This window comes from Polistes fuscatus, unplaced genomic scaffold (assembly GCF_010416935.1).
Source record: "Polistes fuscatus isolate 324 unplaced genomic scaffold, CU_Pfus_HIC Scaffold7, whole genome shotgun sequence".
Taxonomy (NCBI): Eukaryota; Metazoa; Arthropoda; class Insecta; order Hymenoptera; family Vespidae; genus Polistes; species Polistes fuscatus.
The window spans coordinates 822,032-840,709 of NW_025113151.1; the positions used below are offsets into that span (position 1 = coordinate 822,032).

The window sequence follows — 18,678 nt, forward strand, 5'->3', positions numbered from 1 at the left end:
GTGGTCCACCCTTTAATACCAACCCTCTGTAGTATTTCGTTCCTCTCGTTTCTTTTAACGGACCATTTTCTCAGCCACACCCCTTTCACGACCGACACATCGTGAGGGGGTTGGGTGGACAGGGAGGGAGGGGGGAGGAGGAGGAGGAGGTATGGTTTAAACGGGAAGTCAGACTCGTGCATCGCCACTTTCGTTCGAGGCCTTTAATTTGGCACGTCTTCCACTCTTCGCTATTGTTGCCATGATTGTCGGGTGGATCTCTCCCTCCCTCCCTCCCCCTTCCCTCCCACAATTTTTTTTTCTCTTGCTCTGGAAGACCTTTTGTTACGGTAAACGTGGCGTATGGCGATAATACATGCCCTTAATACATAACACGTGTGACTTTTTTCTCTTTTTCTTTTTCTTATTTTATAACAAATGTATATTCTAATGTGAAAATATAACATAAACGTTTTCGATAAGATAAAATATTCATTTAGTTATATCGTTAATCGTAAATAGTCAATTATCGTAACACAAATTCGTTCTTAATTGCAGGATGAGTCAAACGTCTCTCTTTTGAAATATTTTCAATTGTAAAATATTTATTTTTTTGTCATAGAACGTAATAGAATTTATTTAGAAAATAATTTAGAAACTTTTTATTGAGAAATGTAATTTTTTGTAATCGTAAATATAAACATTTATATCCCCGTTAGTATTAAATTATGATTAATTATATGAGAATGATATACGGTGGTAATATGTATTTGTTGAAAGCATCGATACCCACGTCATTGGGTAGTCTAATTACAAAATCGATAAAGTTTCTACGATGCTACGACGACGACGACGACGACGACGACGACGACGCTGGCAGTTTTTAAACGTGAATTACAAATACCGTTTCGTGCTCTTTTTAACTTCCCCAATCTTTGAATATGCATCGAACGAGAATAAAGTGGGAAGTCGAGGAGAAGAAGAAGAAAAAAAAAAAAAAAAGGAAATATCAAACGATACTCGAGAGATTTCGAACGAGACTGATGTGAGTCGGATGATTAATCTCTTTTTAATTCCTACGATTGGCCAACCTTTTTCATTCCTCTCTCTCTCTCTCTCTCTCTCTCTTTCTTTCTTTTATATTTTTATTTCGAAAACAACAACGGCAACGACAAAAAATATATATTAATAAATTATATATTAATAACGATATCGAATAATATGCTTTTCGTTTGTCTTCTTTTGAGTGAACCATAATTTCAAGGAAAAAACAATTTATCGTTCGATAAATATTACGATACTTCAAATTTGGAAATACTTTTTTTTTTCAAACGATTAATACGTTTCTATATAGGATGTCTAGAATTTGAAAATGTTGGACATCCTGTATATTACAAATAATATTATACGTGTATGTGCATGATCGATGGTGCATACGACAGTTAAAATGAAAAATAATAATAATTGTATTATACCTTTATCGTTTTGTTGAAACAATGCATGCGTAAGAAATGTGGAATAGGTGGTGGGTGTGTTCATTATGTGAATTTGAAAGATAAAAATGATCGTTTACGTTAAAACGAGAGTTTAAAATGAAATTCCGTAAATGGAAATACTTTGCAGGAGCTGAAGGAGAGCTTCAATTATGGCCTCTTCTGTCCTCCGGTCAATGGAAAGGCTGGAAAATTTTTGGACGAGGAACGTCGCCTTGGCGATTATCCTTTCAATGGTCCTGTTGGTTACCTAGAGGTAAGAACGAATCATTTTTTAATCCTTAAAAGAAACTCGCGTCGATATACGAATGAAATATTTTTTTTTCTTTTCCAAGAATCCTTTCAATTCTAATTAAAATAAATCGACAAATTAATTATAATCATCTCCGAGAGAAAAAAAACTTGATTGGAATTTTCGTTAGAAAAGAAACCAAAAAAAATAATAATTTCCCCAACGATATCGCGCAGTCCTTCGAGTACTTTGAAAAGGGCCAAACTTAAATGGTTTTCTCTGGCTCGACGCCCCATTGACGACGCGACTACTACGAGAAGATTATTTCGAGCCCCGAAATGGCCTGGAACGGTTCTATTTTGCGAGAGAACCTAAATAAAAAGGATGAAAAGAAGGAGAGAGAGAAACGAGGTGAAAAAAGGGTTACCAAAGGAGAACCTTTTTTCTCTTTACTCTTTCTTTCACTTCTTTCCTTCCTTAAGAAAAGTTTTTTAAATATGACGAAGAAGCTCGTAGCCCGTGTTCGTTTCTTGACCTGGTTCTCTTAAACACACACACAGAAAAAATGAGAGAGGGAGAGAGGGGTAGTGTCAAAACGAGTTCGTCCAAGCGTTTTATTCTCATCCAGTGACCTGCTCGTGATCAAAGGGAAAGAAGAAGAGGAGTTAGTCGATAATCAGGGCAACCCAGCGTAGGGTTCAAAGACACCCCGTTTCTTTACCCCAAAGAAAACCATAAATACGTAGATAAATGCACGATATTCAAACTAAATATGATCAAATGATTCGAATAGAAATGAAAATACGTGTTCGGATAAAAGGAGAGGATTGTATCTGGCTATTAAAATATATATACAACAACAAGAAGAATAATTAATCGTATCGATCATTTGTTTCCAGCTTAAGTACAAAAGACGTGTCTACAAGATGCTACACCTCGATGAGAAGCAATTGAAGGCGATGCACACGCGAACTAATCTACGAAGGTTGTTAGATTACGTAGCTAATAGTCAAGTCGAGAAGATAGCAAAGATGTGCAGCAAGGGTCTGGATCCGAATTTCCATTGCCAGGAGACAGGAGGTAGAGATTTTCCTCGATACAAATTAACAAAATAAAACAAAACAAAAAACAAAATACGAAAATTAAAAAAAAACAAACAAAAATAAGACGAAGAGAATATAATAATAATAATAATAAACGTCTCTCATTGTTTTAAAAACCGACGAAAATCTCTTTTTACAGAGACGCCATTGACACTGGCAACGGGTTTAAAAAAACCATCTAAAGTGATCATAGCATTGGTCAATGGTGGAGCCTTGTTAGATTATCGAACGAAAGAAGGCTTAACGGCAATGCACCGTGCTGTAGAAAGAAATAGTTTAGAGGCTGTTAAAACGTTATTGGAACTTGGTGCCAGTCCTAATTACAAGGATACGAAGGGTTTAACGCCGCTGTATTACAGCGTCATATTCAAAACCGATCCGATGCTTTGCGAAACCCTATTGCACGATCATGCTACCATTGGTGCACAGGATCTTCAAGGCTGGCAAGAAGTTCATCAGGTTTATCACATTTACCTACTCTTTTTTTTATCTTTTCCTTTGCACAACACCAATTAGTATCGTTTCCCATGTCATTACAAAATTCATTCTTTTTATATTCGATGACGTGATGTGGGAGGAGTGGCAGTGGGAGAGGGCGAGGCTGAGGGAAAGAGGTGTATAACGTCGAATCTTTTTTCTTTTTCTCCCCATAGGCTTGCCGGAATAATCTTGTACAACATCTCGACCATTTACTCTTCTATGGTGCTGACATGAACGCACGTAACGCATCTGGTAACACTCCGCTTCACGTGTGTGCCGTTAACAACACCGATTCCTCGTGCATTCGTCAGCTACTCTTCAGAGGTGCACAGAAAGATAGTCTCAACTATGCGAATCAGACTCCTTATCAGGTTGCTGTTATCGCTGGTAACATGGAACTTGCCGAAGTCATCAAGAATTATCAGCTAGAAGAAGTTGGTAAGTTATCTTCCATTTTTTATTCGTTTCTCTATTACTTTTTTGCCTTCTTTTTTTTCTTTAATCAACATTTTTTTTGTTATTATAACATCATTATCGTTTACTATTACTTTTGTCGAGTTTAATTAATATAATAATAATATTATAATCATTTTTAATTTATAATTTTTGTGAAAAAGATCTGAAAGATATATACAAATATCTCGAGAGGTGCATGCTTTTTGAATAAGCTTGGCATGTGAATGTTGAATGCAATGCTTTCTAAAATCCACCCTTTAATAAGGGATGCGCGGTTCTTCCTCCTAGCTCAGCCCCACCCCCTCTCGGCCCCATAAAATGCAAATAAATAGTAGAAACAGTAGGAAATAATAGAAATATTGTTTCGTTTGTATCGTAGATAAATGAAAAGAAATATGTTTGCATACGAATAGACACATATACATGTATATATCAAAGTATATATGCATATGCATATATACTTGCATGTATATTGTATATATTTGTTTATTTGTATTGATTCGTAAAACACAATGTGGAAAAGAAAATTCATTCGATTCTATGATAATTAAAAGTGATCGAAAAAATGCTATGGTGGGATTATTTATATCTATAGTATATATTTGGTGGTGATGGTCGTGTAAAATCGTCGAGTGGTGTAATTTTGTTATATAAGTTATACACACACACACACACACACACACAATTACATACATACCTACAAACTTGCAAACGTGTGAACGAAAATTCGTTTGATATAAATTATTTTGAAATATCGTTAAAAATGTTTTCTAAATTATTTCTTAAAGAACACACGTACACAAACATACACATATACAGGCACACGTATAATACACAATGTTGCTAGATTTGAATAAACAATCTGGCAGCATTGAAACGTTGATATTTGGTAATGTCTCAGTAGTTCGAAGTACTTTGTAAATTTGTGTGTATTCATATCCCGAATCATCATCATCATTACGAAAAAAAAAAACAAAAAAAACAAAACGTAGAAACGGAAAAATATCTTTTTTCCTCGTCCCTTCTTTCCCCCCCCCCAATCAATTTGATGATTCGTCGATGTGATCGATAAGTCAATTAATGGTGCACATGGACGACTAATCGGAAAACCTTTAGAAAAATTGTATCACACGAAACTGATGCAATGTCTAAAAATAAGAAAAAAAAAACCAAAATGGAAGATGATCCTTCTGCGTGTGCTTTATCACTGCTTACGTGCTCTCCCCTACTACTACTACTACTACTACTTCTACTACTACTACTACTACTAACGACGAGCGAACTTCCTCTTTAACAAACCTACTTACTGAAGAATTTCGAGAGAAACCAGAGAAGGATTCTAGAAATATATAAATCAAATAAAACACCTTGGCCAGCACGCAGCATTGAGCTTACTTCGCACGTTTTATCAAAAAAAGTAAACAACCCAGCAGTCCTATAAAAAGTCGGATAAACTTTAAGTGGACATTTAAAGAAATTTAAACAAATATCGTAATAATAATAATAATAAGATTGGGTGACTACTACTACTACTACTACTACTACTACTTGTAAGGATTAAGTAATCCATTTGTATACTTTAGCTTGCAAACGAATCGATTTTCCAGTACCATTTAAAGGGCCACCACGGTACAACCCAAAACGACGATCGATGGCATTCGGTGGAGGAACGTCGATGATGTCGACGAGCTGTTCGGCGAGCAATCTGGGGACCCTGACAAGGATACCATCTACGGAACAACACGCAGCCAGTGGATCTAATACTGGTAGTCTAACGCGAACCATCTCGGTGGAACAATACTCTAGCAGTGGTAACAATCTGACAAGAGTCCCGTCAGCTGACCAATACGTAACTACGACGACAGCTAGTCTAAGCAGAGTATCATCTACCGATCAACAATACGTTAAGGGTGGTATACCGTCCGTTGAACAATATGCGAGTGGTACATTTGTCAGAGTACCATCTTCCTCTTCCTCTTCCTCTTCTTCTTCATCGTCAACGACATCTTCTTCTTCTTCTTCGACTACTGCTGAACAACAAAAACAACAGCAACAAAATCAACAACAGCAACAGCAACAACAATTACAGCAACACGATGCTGCTACGTTGAGCAGAATAAATCATCCTCCGTCCACGGAATCCTCGTCAACGACCCCAATCCTAGTTGTTGCACCTGTAACAACGCCTAGCAATCGAGTACCGTCCATCGAAGCTACCAGAAATGATATACAGAGAATACCGTCCGAGCAACAGCAACAAATGCATTCGCAAACGCAATCGCAATCGTCGCAACTTTTACAACAACAACAACAACAACATCATCGTAACCATCATCACCATCATCATCATCATCATCATCACGTTGCTACGATCAGAACAGAACAACAGAACCGGCATAACTCCGAATACCAGAGTCCAAATTCACTGAGGGATCCAAATGCGAGGTAAGCATAAACTGTCTTTGCTAAAAATATTCCAGTTCCCGTTGCTATCATTCAAGGCAACCAAGACAGAACAAAAAATACCGAGACCAAGGATTCTCCACGTTTATTTCATTCATAATTTTCCTATCTTTTATTCTTTTTCTCTAATATAATACGACTTAACCATATAGAAAGCAAAAAACAAAAGCAAGATGAGAACCAATCCCATAAAATCAAAGACAATTTATCGCTGATCTCGCTCGAATGTCTCTGCTAAAAATAAAAATAAAAAAAAATATATAAAAAACAATACAATACAAAAAACAAAATTAGCGTCATCCTCCTGCTACGATATTGCAATACGTTTCAAGATTGCCGATGGAGAACTATCAGAACATAAGAATGGAGGGCCTGACCAGGCTGCAGGAACATCGACTCGAGTTGCAACATCGTCTGGACATTCATAGGACAATGGAGATGCCACCGTCGCCATCCCCCAGTAGCAGAAGTCTTGCACCTTTCAGCTCGGCTAGCTCGAGCCTATCGGAAGGCAGCAATCAACCGTCCGGTGAAGATTCTGCTAGCATTGTTACAGGTATAAGTCATCATCCTTTCTACCTCACTTTCTATCTATCTTTCTTTTTTATTTTTCATTTTTTTTTTCTATGCTCCCATTTTAATCTTCACTACAACACACTATCTGTCTCTATCTCTATCTCTCTCTCTCTCTATCTCTATCTCTCTCTTTCTATCTCTTTCTATCTTTTTGTACTCTGCGAGGAAGTCGTCGTATTGTCAAGATGGATGTCTCTAAGGACAAATGTTTTCATGTAAGGAATCATACGATCAATGAATGAATTTTAAACGAAACTCTAACCATCACCACCAAAAGAATGAATAGATGAGGAAAAAAAAAAAGAATTAGAGGAGAAAAAAAAAAGAAAAGAAAAAGAAATTAACTAAGATATTATTATTAATGTTAAAACAGGCAATCTCTAAAATGAATTACTGTTCTTCGAATTTTTGCATGAATGTGTTACTAATCCGCAGTGGAGATATAATTAACGTCCACGAGTACTTAACCGGGTAGTTCCTCGTTCCTCATAGCCATTCATTTTATCTTTTTTTTGTTTTAAATTATTATTATTATTTTTATTATTATTATTATTATTATTAAGGATATTTCGCATGAAATATCTTTGATATCTAGGGATCGAGATTGTTCGAGTAATGCTTAGTTTTGATTAAACCCATACAATCTTCTTCTACGAAACTGTTGTTGTTTTTAGACAAAAGTCTCGGAGATACAGCCTCCGACGTGATCAGTGATAGCTCAGGAGTTGGTACCTCGCAATCAGACACTACTAATTCTTTGTCGATACCTGGGACTACTGTCGTCTGTGTTGAAAGTTATAACAGTGGGATACCTGGACATCTGACGATCAATCAAGGAGATATTCTTGAAGGTACAAATAATCCAATCCGTTTGAATAGGTTTTCCTCGATAATTTGTAATCTCGATTGTTGTTTATTTCGAACAGTTACTGGTGCTACAGATTGCGGTTTACTCGAAGGAGTATTGCGTGGTCAAGGTACAGGATTATTTCCAGCACATTGCGTACAAGAAGTTAGGCTACGTCATACTAATATACCATTGGGTCCGCAACCTAGCAGAGATGGAAGAAACCGAGTACTCGGTCGTAGAGAGTCGCAACACAAATATTTTGCCACTGCGCCAAGACTGAAGAAACCGTGAGTTAATGATTTTAATATTTGCGTATAATTAGAGCGTATAAAAAGAAAGAATTGGGTTTATTTTCGATACTCTAATCGTAGAGTAACATCGGAGCCGCGTACGGTAGTCCTGCATCGATCTAGGAAAGGTTTTGGTTTTGTTTTACGTGGTGCTAAAGCAACGTCACCGTTAATGGAACTAACACCATCAGCGAGATACCCAGCACTTCAATATCTCGACGACGTCGATCAAGGTGGGGTGGCCGATCTCGCTGGTCTCCGGAAAGGAGATTTTCTGATCCAAGTGAGTTTGGATTATTTAGAAATGTACGATCCTCGTAGATCACCGATCAAAACGAATCAATAAATGTGTTTAGATCAACGGGGAGGACGTGACAACGGCTTCGCACGAGCACGTGGTAGATCTGATCAGAAAATCAGGCGAGCTGGTACGAATGACGGTAGTCTCGCCGATGATCAGCCTACCAAATTCACAATCGGCAGCAGCATTGCCGACTAGTCAACCTATTCAAAGACAATACGCTACGTTGCCGCGTAAGGGGAACAACAATGTGCCAATTGGTGGAACACTCGGAAGATCGCCTGCGCCAATGCCACCGCGGAGAGATCCGAAAACTACGTTGAGCGTTGGACGTGCCAGAGCCCGATCGATGGTCGCGGGATTAGGTAAATCGATAATCGATACTTTATTCGTGCGTTACCTTAAGGCGCGAGAATATCCAAGTGTTTTTGCACTGCCTTTAAGTAGAAGGGGGTGGGGAACGCGACGACAGGGATGAAATCACATCGACCGGAGCGAAATCGAGCAGTGCCGAATCTATTCATTTACCTCAGCAACCCTCGACTGGGCCAAACACTGGTCAAAACACACCTGTTCAACCTAGAACAGCTAGTATTAGATCAAGGCCAACTTCTAGTAGAATAACAGCTGCTGAACTCGAGGTAATTATGATTCTTATCGATGATCTTTGCGCTTGAGACTCTTTCCCTCTCTATCTATCTCTCTCTCTCTATACTTTCCCGTGAATGGCATTGGGCACGAAATGCTTTAGCTTCTCTACCCCTTCCTTTATTTCAGGAATTATTCCAACGGCAACAAGGTAGTACAAGTGGCCAGTACAGTTCGTCGATGATGAGCTCGCACTTTCAAACTGGTCAGTCTACCAAATCTCATCCTTCCTCGCCTGCTAAAACTGGCAGGGTCTATGCAAGCGTAGCTGAAATGAAACGAAAAGGAAAAGTAAGAAATTAGACATTTTTCCCTACCTTTTATCATTGGTGTCTTCAGAAAATTAATATTTATCCCGCATGTTACAAATAATCGAATATACTCATTGTCAGCTCTATTCTCGCATGTTATGTTATAGTCGATTTACAAGAGCAAATGGTCGAGGACTACAAGGGACTACTAATTATTACTGATCGAAAATACTTTGTGTTTCTAGCGTGTCCATGGCTTGCATGATCCCAGGTGACTAAAAAACTAGCCTTGAAAATTCAAAACGAATTTATCACGAGCAAACAAACAAACGCTTCTTTTTCTCAAGCTTTTCGAACCCTTCCATTTCCTACAATTATTGTGAAAGGGGACACAAACCTCATTGAAACGGAGGAACAGCTGATATGCTACAATTAAATAAGATTATTTAGAATATTGATGAAAATAAACGTTTGCATTTGCAGTCGAGCTCGAGAGTACGTTTCTTCGGTGGTCTGGGTGGTGGTTCCGATCTCCACAGAGATTTCCACAGCACACCGGACTTGAATATTCAAGCACAGTCATCGATCTTAGTTCCAAAAGGTCATAGAAGTCAAGAGGATGTTAATGCGGTTAACGGTAGGAATGGATTGCCGCCACCTAATCATCCCCCACCACCTCCGCCGGTTGGTCAAGTTGTTAAAGTGAACGTTGGTGCTAACGTTCCTGACGTTGTTACTCCTGCTTCCGTTTATGACAATATGGCACACATCCAACAAGTCAAAGGTATAATAAAACGACGCATAGTTTAATCGAACGATACGCTAATCGTTTATTTGGTTTTTTTTCCGCGTAGAATTAGCAGCAGCTACAGCCGAAGGTGGTTACGGAGTGATGTCAAGCTTCCGGCCGTCGAACAGCGCCAAATTGTATGCCTCGCCCGAAGATATGAAAACAGTAGGTTATCGATCGAGAAGTTTACCGGCACATTCGACCAGATCGCACGTAAGAAAGTCTCATAGTCTTCGGGCACCCAACAACACGACGTTCAAACCATCGACTGGTCAACAGAGTACAGGAAACGCGACAGGAAATAACACTGGCAATGGCACTGCGACTAATCTGTCTAATACTAACAACAATCAATACGCACAACCATTGAAGACTAACAGGAGTCATAGTACAGCAGGTATTGTTAGAGAAAGGAAGAAGAAAGTGATCGGTACGAGTTCCTCCGTGACAAATTTATCATCGCTAAGTAATACCAATGGTAACGGTAATGGTAATAATAATAATATTAATAATAATAATGGCGGGGGTGGTGGGCCAGTCGCCCCATCGTCCGCCCCGCCGATACCAGAACCAGATTACAGTCTCTCGGAATCCGAAAACGACGACGAAGGCGAAGAAGAAACCGACGAGGAAGTCGAATCGGAGATTGCCAAGGAATTGGAGAAAGCCGCGGCTCGGGATAAATTGGAATCGACGCGGGAAACGTCCGGGAATTCAAACGCCTCGGGTTCCAGTTCATCGGGCAGCAGTTCGTTGCCGCACTCGTTCAGCGTCGAAGAAATTCAAAAAGTAAGGACCCAATTGAAGTCATCGAAAAGCCACCCGAACGATTTCCTTTTGCAACAAACGCAACAATCGCTCGCGGAAGACGGCGACAACAGTTCGAGCGGGGTCAGTTCCGATCAGGACGTTCCGGTTGGTCCACCGATGGGATTCGACGATACCACGACGGCTAGGAATCATGCCAACGAGAATAATCAACATAACAATACTTTATTGTCGGTTGGTAACAACGAAAAAGAATGCAATTCGAAACGTAGCAGTTATGGGGGAAGTGGAATGTTAACCAGGCATGCCGTTAGTCTTGCACAATTACCGCCACCCATCGAGGCCGACGCGGAAGATCAAAACAATGATTTGTTCGTACCACCGCCACCCGAATTTAACGCTGGACCATCGGCCACTAATACCGCTACCGGTACCCCTACTAACGTTGCCAACGCGGACGAGCTGGTCTTTGCTCCGCCTCCGCAATTCTCCGATAACAAACAACAACAACCGCAACAACAGCAGCAGACCCAACAAAATCGCGTGAAAATTATTGGAGCCATTCCAAAAGTCGCTGGTAATCAAATGAAGGCTTCAACCGGACGGCTACATAGTCAATGAATTAATCCTCAAAAAGAATAAACCAAACACAGTGGTTCTCTTTTTTCAATTGATAACAAAAGTCAATACTACTTGTAGTGGAATTTTGGCACACCGTGCGGAGGAATGGATTTTTGTTAAATGATCGAAGCCAGTCTTGCTAATTTTTACGCTGTTTTTAGAAAGAGAGAAAGAGAGAGAGAGAGAGGGAGAGGAGAGAGAGAGCACTGGCCTAACGAGAAGTCAAACGTTAATCATTCTACTACACGCTCTTCCGACACAACTAAATTTTTAGACGCATAATAGAAAACAAAATGATCGGAATGAATGAAGATTTTGAGAAAGCTAATAATAGGGGAAAGAAACTTGCATAAGAGGTAAAAACAAAAAAAGTAATTAAAACCAAAAAAAATTAAATAAATAAATAAATAAATAAATAAATAAATTGTAAACGAGCTGAATGATTGGGGAGTGAATGAATTTTTAGATAATCGTCGGTTTGTTTTTCCATGTTTCTACCGATTATTATATTATACATAAATAGAAAGAAAAATGGAGCGTGTGTTGGATACGATAATAATTATATTTCTCTCGGGGAGGCGTGTTTTTTCGAATTTTATTAGAAATTTCTAGGGACGCGTGAAGAAAAATAAAAAAGGGAAAAAAAAAATTAATAAACTAAATAAAGTTTTAGAAAAAAATCGTCGCGAACGGTTCGCTCGGGAAAATTTGATTTACGAATGCTACGTATCACAATTAATAAATTAATCAATCGCAATATTGATTATTATTATTAATCATTTTAACGGACATTTCTCTTTCTTTTTCTTTTTTTCTCGAACGACGTATGAAAGCCTAATTGAAAAAAAAAAAGCTCAAATTATCTAACACGATTAGAAATTATTTGTTAACTATTTATTAATTTATTATTATTCTTATTATATATGATTGATATTAATATTATAATTATTATTATTATTATTATTATTATTATTGTTATTATTATAAAAACTAAGCGTCCGTTCGTGTGTAAGTTATATACATAAAAAAAAAAAATACCTATACCTACACGTAATACACACATAAAAACGCATAAGTATGAAGCTACACTAATCTAAAAGGCTTCTGTAACATAGATCACACCATATTGTTTTTTTTTTAATCCTAGACCCCGTGAGTATGTCCTCCGTAAAAAAAAAGAAATTCGGATCATCGAAAGAACATGTGGAGAGTAAAGAAAAGAAATATTAAATAGATGAATGATCAAAAGAAAGAGAAAGGGAAGAAATAGATCGAGGAAAAAGGATATATATAAACTAAATCAATTTATTATTTTTCAACATAAGTTTCGGATCGTTTAGGTTTTCCTTTGCAAAAAGTTATGCTTCGATAACACAAAAATAACATGATCTATATCTGAAAAATATCTTTTATTAAATTCCAACGTTTAGAATTTTGTATATAAAATGAGAAGAAAATAAAAATATATTACTAATAATAATAATAATAATAATAGTAATAATAATATAATAATAATATTATAATAATAATAATAATAATCAGCGAATATCGTAGAGAGAAACGATCGATCTTCAAGAAGTAATCGATGATTAGGCTATTATCACATCTCTGGAGTCAACATTATACGATTTTTGTATTTTTTTTTCTTTTTTTCTTTTTTTCGAACGGGTCAGCCATTTTCATTCATGTAATAACCATAACTATCTTTACTGGACTTTAGGTAATTTGATGGGAACTAGTATCTCATAATATATATATATATCCATATATAAAATGTATATGTATATATATTATGCATATATATGAATATATCTATATGTATACAGGCATATATGTATGTATGTATGTATGTACGTATGTATGTATGCATATACAGTATACGGTTGAACAAATAGTAATTAATGTTAAATGGAATCCTGACGTAATAATCTTGACGAAATTCCCTGAAACAATAACCTTTCTGACTAAGCCTTGACGCACATCCCCTAACGCAACCCTGACCGCAATGCACATGCACTGCAGCATTCAATACTGTTCGTTTTGCCGCATACAGTTTATTTAGAAATGATATCTATTGTCTTTGTAGAATATAATATACATATATGAATTTGTATGATTATTAGAGAATATTATATATGATTATCGATATTATTATAATTATTTTGTGCATATAATAATTATAATTATATTCGTTAGTTCTCGAGTCCCCCCTAGTTACTTTTGCTATTAATTATTAAAATGATATATGTATACGTATATACATACATCCCCCCTCGAATATACATATATACATATATGTATGTACAGGGTAGACCAAAAGTCCGCTAGATAATTTGCGTGTGACACAATTTTTTCATAGCACGCGATTAGCTGATTTATTATTATCCAAAGTCCTAAACGCAATAAGAAAAAACACGAGACCCCCTTTTTTTTCGATCGTTTCTAACGCCCCTCTCTCTGCACAATAAATAATTCAAAAAAGAGATGATCATAATAAATGCATATATAAATATACATAGAAGATGAATTAAAATAACAATACACGCAGCAGGACACCACACCACCATATTAACACACCCACGCGTATACACACAATTACACACGATTAAAATACATTTAAAAACGAAGATAAAAAAGATGATGGATTAATAATTAATTAACAAAATAATAAAATTAAAATAAAATAAAATAAAATAAAGTAAAATAAAATAATAAAAGAGTCGCGCGCGCGCTGCGTGCTGGTTGCGACGTGGATATTATATTAAATTAATTCAACTTTGTGCGTGTGAGATCCTTTATAAGAGATATAAGTATATTGAATGTTCCTTAGGTACACTTTGTCGCTTGTTTTTTCAAGGTCAACGGAGTTGATGGGTTTTGCATCGTGAATGGATTCAAATGAAATTTGAAACGAAACGTGAGACGAACGTGTAGGAATGAAGGAAGGGGCAGGGGGGAGGGGGGGTTAGGTAGGCAGGGTTTATGACGAAGGGTTGAGAGTTTTAGAAGAGAATAATAACGCTCGCGGTTTAACCAGAGGCACACACACACACACACACACATATACAAAAATTAAAAAGCATTAAGTGATAATTCTTACCGTGCACACCCGTTAGATATTTTTAACGAGTATGCGCTAAACTCACTCTCATAAATAATGCTGCGCGTGTCTTTTAATGGGGAAATGAATGAAATTTTTAGAGACGAGACTATAGATTATGACATTCCTGCCAAAAGTATGTATAATTATAATAGTATTGTATACTTTATCGAAATTTTTAATGAGAGTTGATGATGATTATGATTATGATGATACTGATCGATGAAGATGATGGAAGACGAAGGAGACGACGATTATTATAAAGAATGATGATGATTATGATGATGATTATGATGATGATGATGATGATGATGATCAATGGTAATGACGATGTTGCAGCTTTCTATGCACACATAAACACATTTACATTCACATAAATATATATATATACGTACACATACAGACACACACAAACACATAGACACACAAATAAACATATAGGACAAAGATAAGCAGCAGGCACGGAATGTTTGAAAGGATTAAAAATGAAAAGAATGAATTATTGTAATAAACGTGTATGCTCTTCTCCATATCGTTTATTCATTTCTAATCTCTGATTTGGTGTTTTCATTTGAAATTAAAATAAGAACAAAAAATAAAGCAAAAAATGGGAAATGATCGATGATGATTAAAAATTGCGTAGGTAAGCGTGCTACCCCGGCTCCAATATTTTCAAGAATTTTATTCATTGGGAAAGTTTGAGAATAATCGATAAAGTTTATTAGTATATATATATATATTTATGTATGTGTATATACGTGTATAATAAATAATATATACGTATATATATACACATATATATATATATGTGTAACCATCGTCTTCGTGAATTGCGCAAAATGGCGAATGGCGAGAGGGTAGGTAAGTCATCGGAAAAATAATTCAAGAGAAAATGAACAAATAATAACTCGATGAACGAATTTATATAATTATCGCGCGAATGAACTGAATGAATAATAATAATAATAATAATTAAATAATTATAAACGAAAAGTGTGTGAAATGAAATGAAAGAGTGTAAGAATGAAAGAGAGAGAGAGAGAGAAAGAAAGAAAGTGAGAGAAAAACGTAATACACATTTCGTCCTTGTATAAAATTGAATAATAAGCATTGTCATTTAACTAATAATTATTTTTATTATTATTATTATTATTATTATCATTATTATTATTATTATTATGTATATGTATACATTCTTACGTACATTTGCCAGTAAAATGGCTTCGTTAATTATGAATATACAAAGAACGTAACGTTTTTCACCAACGTTCTTATATATGTGCATGTTAAGCGTGATGATTAAATGCCTATGGAAAAATAATAAGAAATTTCATAGCAATTATAAACCATCGTAACTCTTTTACTATACAAATGTTCCATCCGGCCTTGACAAAAATCGATTTTATTTGTTTCAACTGTACACAGTTGTAAGGATCCATTAGGATTATGCATTGTGCTAGCAGTAAAACCCCATACTCAATTGGTCTTAATGGATTCCTATAACTCTGTGTAATGTTTAAAACATAATCGGGGTATTGACAAGATCGTATGGATTCTTTGATATAGATTGAATAGTTGCGTTGCAAAAGGACTGACGATTTGTTTAAAAATAAATATATATAGAAACGAAACACGAGGCAAAAGAAAAAAAAAAAAAAAAAAAATGCAAACGATGAAGAAGGATTAACTTTTACTCGTCCAATGAAATATTATATATATATATAAATATATATATTTAATCCTTACTATTAGTTTCTCTCTCTCTCTCTCTCTCGTCATCTTTGATAATCGTAATTATTTTTATTATTATTATTATTATTATTGCTATGATTACGAATATTAAGGATTCCTATTATTATTATTATTATTAAGTAATTAATTAATTAAGAGATATGAATGAAAAGAAAAAGATTAGTGTCTCTTTTGTATCATAGTTAATTGTAATTGTGCAATTTCTTTTTTTTTTTTGGCAATGACGAATAATAATCAATCATGTTCCATCAAAACCACAATGGTCTCTTCTACTAATTACAACAACAACCATGGGTCGTATTACGCGAGACTGCAAATTGCGTCCCATTGCATGTTTTATTTCTAGTTTGTTTTTTTTTTCCTCCCTTAGATATAGTTTTAATCAAAGGAAGATTCACAGGTAAGAAAGCGGAGCAGCAGCAACAGCAACAGCAGCAGCGAGGAATAGAATTGGAAAGAAAAAAGAAATAGAATATTGTACGATACGTAATCGTGAAATTATTATTACTCTCTTACAATAATTATTTATTTTTATTTATTTATTTATTTTTTTTTTTTTTAATATTCTCATTCTCTCTCACATACATACAAACAGACAGACGTACGTTCACACATAGATACATACACGCATTTTTTCACTCATTCGCTCATTCACTATACTTTTTTTTTCGGGCTACAAACCATCGTTCATCTCGGGTGTTTGTACATGAATGTATCGAAAAAAGTCAAAAGCACTGTTCGATATACATATATATATATATATAATAATAATAATAATTATTATTATTATTATTTAATCTCGCGGAGCACAGTAATGTGGCCATGCGTGGTTTAAAAAATGTGTCCATTTTGTTCCTCGAACTATAGCGTCGTTTATAGGATGAGGTGTTTTTTTTTTTTTTTATTTTTTTTTTTCTCTTTGTTTGTTTAAATCTACTACGTAAGTGGACTTTTATTGAATGAACACCAGCGGTGCTTTCGACGATCTCTCTTCATTCACGATTTTTCATCATTATTTTATTTTATTTTATTTTACTTTATTTTACTTTATTTTATTTTATATATTTTTTTTTTTTTTGGCAGTGTGGAACAATGATAAACCATCTTCTTCTTCTCGTTTATATTCTCAGCTTCCTCGTTTTTCGATTCGAGGGAAGCTTTTTCGCGTGTTTCTTTTTTTGTTCATTTAATTATTAATTATTATTATTATTATTATTATTATTATTATTATTACACGGTATCTTGTCGAGTCGTCGGATTATAATTATATTAATTAAATAATAATCATTTTTTTTTAGCAATAGAATCAAACGACAAGAATAGGCAGCAACGAATTTTTAACGACGGAACGAGTAAAAAAGTAAATCCAATTTATAAAAGTTAGTTAGTAGCAAGACGATATTTTCAAATCAAATCCCCTCTTATCGTTTAATTCTTTTTTTCTCTCTTTTTCTCTTTTTTACAAAGAAACATTTGCGAATAGAAATCATCGAAGACGATTCATCTCAGGCTTTCCAGTTTTCAATTGTTTTAATTTTTTTGTTTTTTTGTTTTGTGTTTCATTAAAAAAATTTACGATTACGAATGTGTGACGATGATGAGGATGCGAAAAAACAAATTTAGCGTCGGAACGTGTTTTTTTTTTTTTCTTTTTTTCTTTTCTTTTTTTCGTTCAAAATTTACATATACAATCTTCAGACTTTTTCGACAATGATTCGCAAAATCGAAGAAACGGCACGCACGCACGCACACATTATTACACGACTCATTCATTCACACACACACACACACACACATACGCTTAATCGATGATCCTCTTGTTTATTTTTTTTCTCGCTATAATTATTTTACGCTATACATCATTTATCTTCTTATATCTTCAAATCTATGCAATATATTTGTGGTTGTGTTTATTCATTTATTTTATTTTATTTTATTTTATTTTATTTTATTTTATTTGTTCTGTTCTGGTTTGTTTTCTCTACCTTTATACAAGTTACAAGCAATTATTTTCGAAAAGCGTTCGTGACGAAGATCTCGCGCGAGAGAATAGTTCGAATACGAAATTTAATCAAAAAGAAAAGAAAAGAAAAGAAAAGAAAAAAAATGTTTAAAAAAAAAAAAAAAGAAAGAAAAAAAAGGAAACATAAGCAACGAAAACTGCATGATATTTTTAATTCATCATTACTCCTGCCATAACTTCGTATTACCCTGTTTAAACACGGAACGGCTCGTTTACTTTTTATTTTATTTATCATTATTATTTTTATCTCTTTCTTTCTCTCTCTCTCTCTCTCTCTCGATGTGTAAATTTTTTTCTTTTCGATATTTAATTATTTATTAAACGTATATAAGAAAGGAACTTAAATGACATTCGAATATGATCTCGAAATTATACTAAAGAATACTCTCTTAATGTTAATATTTAATTATAATAATAGTAATAAATAAATATTAAAATTAATAATGAGATAATGAAAAAAAAAATAATAATAATAATAATAATAATAATAATAATCAATCAA

The 18,678-nt window shown here is 35.0% G+C and overlaps 1 protein-coding gene across 8 annotated transcripts in view; it reads left to right on the forward strand.

The window, feature by feature from the left end:
* Window positions 1–11,465, forward strand: part of LOC122524383 (SH3 and multiple ankyrin repeat domains protein 3) — a 91,780-nt gene extending 80,315 nt beyond the window's left edge. For 5 of the 8 annotated variants that reach the window (XM_043646621.1, XM_043646623.1, XM_043646620.1 and 2 more), the window contains 14 exons: window positions 1,603–1,728; window positions 2,604–2,784; window positions 2,947–3,266; window positions 3,461–3,725; window positions 5,351–6,188; window positions 6,539–6,762; window positions 7,457–7,633; window positions 7,709–7,919; window positions 8,004–8,205; window positions 8,279–8,588; window positions 8,668–8,864; window positions 9,001–9,162; window positions 9,606–9,906; window positions 9,977–11,465. In XM_043646621.1, coding sequence (XP_043502556.1) covers window positions 1,603–1,728; window positions 2,604–2,784; window positions 2,947–3,266; window positions 3,461–3,725; window positions 5,351–6,188; window positions 6,539–6,762; window positions 7,457–7,633; window positions 7,709–7,919; window positions 8,004–8,205; window positions 8,279–8,588; window positions 8,668–8,864; window positions 9,001–9,162; window positions 9,606–9,906; window positions 9,977–11,301 — 4,839 coding nt within the window. In that variant the 3' untranslated portion in view covers window positions 11,302–11,465. The remainder of the gene's footprint in view (window positions 1–1,602; window positions 1,729–2,603; window positions 2,785–2,946; window positions 3,267–3,460; window positions 3,726–5,350; window positions 6,189–6,538; window positions 6,763–7,456; window positions 7,634–7,708; window positions 7,920–8,003; window positions 8,206–8,278; window positions 8,589–8,667; window positions 8,865–9,000; window positions 9,163–9,605; window positions 9,907–9,976) is intronic. The other 3 variants (XM_043646626.1, XM_043646627.1, XM_043646624.1) reach the window with 2 other exon arrangements.
* The last annotated feature ends 7,213 nt before the right edge of the window (window positions 11,466–18,678 follow it).